A 5,371-nucleotide genomic window follows, 5' to 3' on the forward strand; every position below is an offset into this window, starting at 1 on the left:
TTAGTCAATACAGGTAGGACACTAGTAAAAATTATTTTGAAATTGCAAATCAATAATCTGTCGGAAATGGCTGTCCTTCATGGAAAATGATGCTATGAATGTTACTGCTTGCGACACATTTTTAAGATGAAAATTGATATTAGTTACTTGAATGCAGACAGAGCTCATTATTCTTTGCACAGAACCCCTGGCAATAATTTACCTAGCAGTGCAGTGGTTGATGCAGATCAAAGCTGCATTATTTAAGTATGTCCAGGGGGCAGATTCTAGCTCAGTGCCTTACACTTTAAAGAATATATATATATATATATATATATATATATATATATATATATATATATATATATATATATATATATATATATATATTGGTTTGCTTCTTGAGAAATAAAATATGTTTAACTAAACTAGGTGCTTCACTCAAGTCCTACAGTATTTAAACTCACATGAATCCCTCCTATGATCTGGGATGAACCTCCTCTCTACCCCAAATATTCTAAAATCTGAGGGGGGTACAGAACTGTGGAAATGTAAATCTCTTCAAATGAACAGCAGCGTATTTTTATTGAAATTAAATCCGAATGTGAACTAGATTCAGGAAAGGAAAGGGGAGAGAGGGAGAGAGGGAGAGAGGGAGAGAGGGAGAGAGGGAGAGAGGGAGAGAGAGGGAGAGGGAGAGTCTGTACTTGCTATAGAATGTGTCTGGCTGCTTAAGCTTGCAGACAACTGATGAAGTCCAACTCTGAGATTTCAAGCAATTTGGATACCAAGCTCCTCCTTTTCTATAGCCTCCTCTTCCATTGGTAAAATTCTTTTGCAGGGTCATGTCGGGATCCCACCCCTTCTCTGTGTTTTCACTCTGAGGCTCTACACAACTTTACACCTGAATGAACGCCAAACCTCAGGGATATATAAAGGGGACCTTGAGGAGGAATTTCACAGTTACAGGGCAGAAGCAGAGGGAAAGGCATTAACCCGCTCTCCAGCCAAGCAAATCCTCCACTCACCATGCTCCCTCCTGCCATTCATTTCTATCTCATGCCCCTTGCATGCATCCTAATGAAAAGCTGTTTGGCTTTTAAAAACGATGCCACAGAAATCCTGTATTCACATGTGGTGAAGCCTGTTCCCGCACAGCCCAGCAGCAACAGCACGATGAATCAAGCCAGGAACGGAGGCAGGCACTTCAGTAATGCTGGACTGGATCGGAACAGTAAGTGTGTTTTGCTTGCATGGATTTTGTCTTTGCTCTTTGAGTAGCATCAGCTCACATGCCTGTATAATTATTTCATTCTTAACTAACCTGAACCATATATATTTTTTTGCTAAATAATCTGGGAGTAATTTGCTGCATGTGTATACTGGCATGCTTCCCTATAAGGGGAACATAACTAAACCAGTGACTTGATCATACAAGCAGACTTCAGTTTTATCAAACTTCGAAAGAGAACGTTTTTCCAGGAGTTAAACTGTTGCTTCTTTAAATCATGCACTATGAGAACCTTTAAAAAGTGTTGCTCTAGATAGTTTAGATGCAGGTTATTTTCTGTTTATTTCAGGACATATGCAATTCTGGTAAACTGCATAAAGGTAACTAACTAAAGAATATATAGGAAATCACAAGGGAAAAAAAGATGCTTTCTGGGAAAAAATCACACACCATGAATTTCTAAAATATGTCTAGTGAAATAGTTGTACGTTTTGATGATGATCAATGTGAAAAAGGAACAAAGCTAAAAATGTTGGAGAATCATATTTTCCTAAGACAATTCCTTATTAACCAGATCAAAATTTAGGTAATTTACATTTTTGTGAAAGACTGGGGAAACTTGTATAACTTTAGAGATTTAAAATAATAGCAGTGTAATAATATATTCTATAGGCAGCATTTCTTCCCCTTTTCTGTTTGCTTCATGGACACACTCATTGACCACGAGTTAGAGGGATTCAAGTTTCTTTTCCTCACTTTTGCTTCACTCCTTTCCTTTAGAAGAGTTCACATGCAAATAATCAGGTTTTGAAAGACACACACAGGAACAGTGTACAGGAAATCTTTTGCTCCTCCTCCAATCTATTCAGCTGTGAAAAGTAGTTTTGACCTTTGAAAAGTCAAAGTGCGTAGAGTATGACTGCTAATGTCTTTCTAAGAAAACCAAGGTGTTTTAACTTTCATGAAATGTTTGCTTTTACACAGGAAATATCTGATTATCATTAGATTACTGAGCAATGTGGTGGGTATCCATTGTCAGTGAACTGTCACTGCAAAAATGCCGAATCTCTACATACACAGGAACAAAAAGCTAGACAAGTCAAAATTGTCTCCGGCTGTTTCCAGGTGCATTCCTAAGGCAGCTGCAGGAAGGTGAGCTGGAATCAGGATCAGACAGGAGAGCATTCTGCCTGGCCAGCTGGTTTACCCTTAATTTTAATCCCACACTCTATAGCTATATGGATAAAGGCGTATATAGTACATACACGCTTTCACAGCTATCACATTCCTTTAAGCTGTTTCTCTCACCTCAGAATACTGGGGCACAGAGATGAAGTTGAACTCCTAATTCAATGTCTATTTCAAATGAGCTTTCTCTCTTCTATGCAAGACTACTTCAATGTCCCTGATACTTTTTAATTTTTTAAATTTCAGCAGTTATACTTTTCAATATGTTTTTCCCTGGTTAACAGGCAAGGCTTGCTTTCTTTTCAAGCTTTTTACAGGCAATTGTCCTGAAGTTGAGATAACAAAGCAATAGAAAGAAAAACTCAAACATTTTAAGTCTAATTTTTGCTTTAATTACATAAGGCATGTTACAAAAAACAGCCAATGAGAAGACATACTTATCAAATTCAAATAACTAAACAAAACGTTTGCCATGACCAACTCAGGAAATGAACACCGTGGTTCCTTTTGCAGTTGTAAATCAGACATGTTAGGCATTTTTCTGCCATAAAATTCATGGAAATGTAGCCAAGTTGTTATGGCAACCATACGTTCCTGATTTAGGGGCTTTTATATTCTTTAAATTTTGAGTTGTAGTGACATTTTGCATTTCAAACATTTTAATCTTTGTGTTTTTGAAAGATAGCTTGGGGATTTATGTTTAAAATGTAATTATTAAGTTTGATATGCAAAATGTCAGACTTTGTACACATAGGTATGCATGATTCCTTGCAGCTAAATTTTATAATTGAAACAAAATATTACAGACAGCATATGCTTTGTACACAATATTTAAATACTTTCCACATTTTTCTCAATAGATTTTTTTATAAAACCTAATTAGAAGCACTTGCAGATATTAACAAAAGTGACCTGTGAGAAAAAGAACATTAAAATATTCTTTTTTAGCTCACTGAAAAATGAAGATTTTTTCACATAAATGGAACAGCTGCTTAACCTTTGGGGAGTGAGACTAAGAAAATGAAATTTTCAAATACACCACTAAGCAATTAGCTGATGTCATACATGAAAAGAAAAAAAAATCAAGCCTAGTTTATTTATTCTATGGCTATTTATAGCCATGTAACCTGAAAATGTCCATGAAAGTGTCTCTATTACCACTTCCTAGTTGACAATTTGCTAGCATTAACATATTATTTTTGTCATTGCAGATTACTTGAAAAGAAATGTCCGTTTGCTTTTTGCCTCTGATGCACTTTCTTTTCTGCTTCCTGCAGCTCGGGTTCAGGTGGGCTGCCGGGAACTGCGTTCCACCAAGTATATCTCTGATGGCCAGTGCACCAGCATCAGCCCCCTGAAGGAGCTGGTCTGTGCTGGTGAGTGCCTGCCTCTGCCTGTGCTCCCCAACTGGATTGGCGGAGGCTACGGAACCAAGTACTGGAGCAGGAGGAGCTCCCAGGAGTGGAGGTGTGTCAACGACAAAACGCGCACCCAGAGAATCCAGCTGCAGTGCCAAGATGGCAGCACGCGCACCTACAAAATCACGGTGGTCACCGCCTGCAAGTGCAAGAGGTACACTCGGCAGCACAATGAGTCCAGTCATAACTTTGAGAGCATGTCGCCTGCCAAGCCAGCCCAGCATCACCGAGAGAGGAAAAGAGCCAGCAAATCCAGCAAGCACAGCGTGAGTTAGAACTCAGACTCTCAAAACTGGACTGACTAGTAACCATCTGCTTTACAGATTTGAGTGCTTGGAAGACTCAAGCCTGCCATTGCTATTTTCTTACTTGAAAATATACGCTTTCTGCTTTGATCAAACCCAGCAAGCTGTCCTAAGTATCAGGACCTACTTTAGAAAGAACTTTTCAAGTTTTTCAAGATGTATGCAAATCCATCAGTGCAATTTGCATTTAAATTCCATGCATCCTGTAGTTTTAATTCTCCATGGTTCTTGAAAGACTGGGGATACTATATACATACTATATACTGAATCATTACTTTTAAAAACAGAGAAGGGCTTCTCAGTAACCCTTCACTCCCCGACCCATCCCCCTCAACAAAACCCCTTCAAAACTGAAAAGTTAAAAAAAAAAGTTGTCATGAATCTTTCCAATAACACTTCAGAAAGATGGTTTTTTGGTAATCTTCATGGGAACAGGTTAGCAGCCACGAGTGATCTTCCTTTGAAACAGTAAAAGACCTTGTGACATTTCACTTCAAAAATAAGCCCTGTAGCCTTTTACAGTCTCATAGTATGAAATTATACCCTGCATGCTGACCCTTGCTTGGAATGGAATGCCAGAAATGCATGGCAGCAGCTAATAAGTAAAGCTGATTAACTATTTATTTGTCAATGTTATTATTTAATGAGCATTCACATGTGATTTTTTTCAAAATGTTAATTTTTTTTATGTTATGAAGCTTTTTTATGTACCTAAATATTTTCCTGTATGATTTGTGGTTGATCTAGAAATATGAGAATACATGTTGTAGATATGTAAAATAAATATTTTAGTCTTTTTATTACAATATGTTTCACCATGAACTTCATCAATAGTATGGATCTTTTTAAATCAATAAGATGCTTTGTAAAGCTAAAATATAAAATGTTTTCTTGTTTAATCTGTGCAATCAGAAGGTGATTTGACCTTCAGTTCTATCCGTTTCTTTTAACAAAAATAAACACTGTTAAAAGTTATTGTCCTTGCCTCTAACATGTGTCAGAGTAATTGATTTTTTTTTTGATAAGGCACATTCATGTATGGACAGAAAATTGTGTAGTAAGAGAGAGAGAAAGAGAGACCATCTTTTCAGTAACTGGGATGACTGAAAATGTTGGGTGGCAATCCGGCAATGAGTGGTAATAAGAACATCATATTTATGTATACCTGAATGTGCCAAATCGGCTGCCCATTATAATCACCTGGAGGGGAGATATTATGAGACCCAATACCCAGGCTGCCATCCAAACTA

The 5,371-nt window shown here is 37.4% G+C and overlaps 1 protein-coding gene across 1 annotated transcript; it reads left to right on the plus strand.

Annotated features, from left to right (window-relative positions):
- Positions 1-673: 673 nt before the first annotated feature.
- On the plus strand, positions 674-5,096 carry SOSTDC1 (sclerostin domain containing 1). Its single transcript, XM_019659895.1, has 2 exons — positions 674-1,213; positions 3,676-5,096. The coding sequence occupies exons 1-2, from the start codon at positions 1,009-1,011 to the stop codon at positions 4,089-4,091; spliced, it is 621 nt and encodes a 206-aa protein (XP_019515440.1). The 5' UTR covers positions 674-1,008; the 3' UTR covers positions 4,092-5,096.
- The last annotated feature ends 275 nt before the right edge of the window (positions 5,097-5,371 follow it).

This window comes from Hipposideros armiger, unplaced genomic scaffold (assembly GCF_001890085.2).
Source record: "Hipposideros armiger isolate ML-2016 unplaced genomic scaffold, ASM189008v1 scaffold_305, whole genome shotgun sequence".
NCBI classification, from domain to species: Eukaryota; Metazoa; Chordata; class Mammalia; order Chiroptera; family Hipposideridae; genus Hipposideros; species Hipposideros armiger.

Excerpts from the sequence above, each read along its gene's own strand:
- SOSTDC1 (XM_019659895.1), top strand. The coding sequence starts at position 1,009 with ATGCTCCCTCCTGCCATTCATTTCTATCTCATGCCCCTTGCATGCATC. Across the intron at positions 1,214-3,675 it reads TGCTGGACTGGATCGGAACA|CTCGGGTTCAGGTGGGCTGC; the intron begins GTAAGTGTGTTT and ends TGCTTCCTGCAG.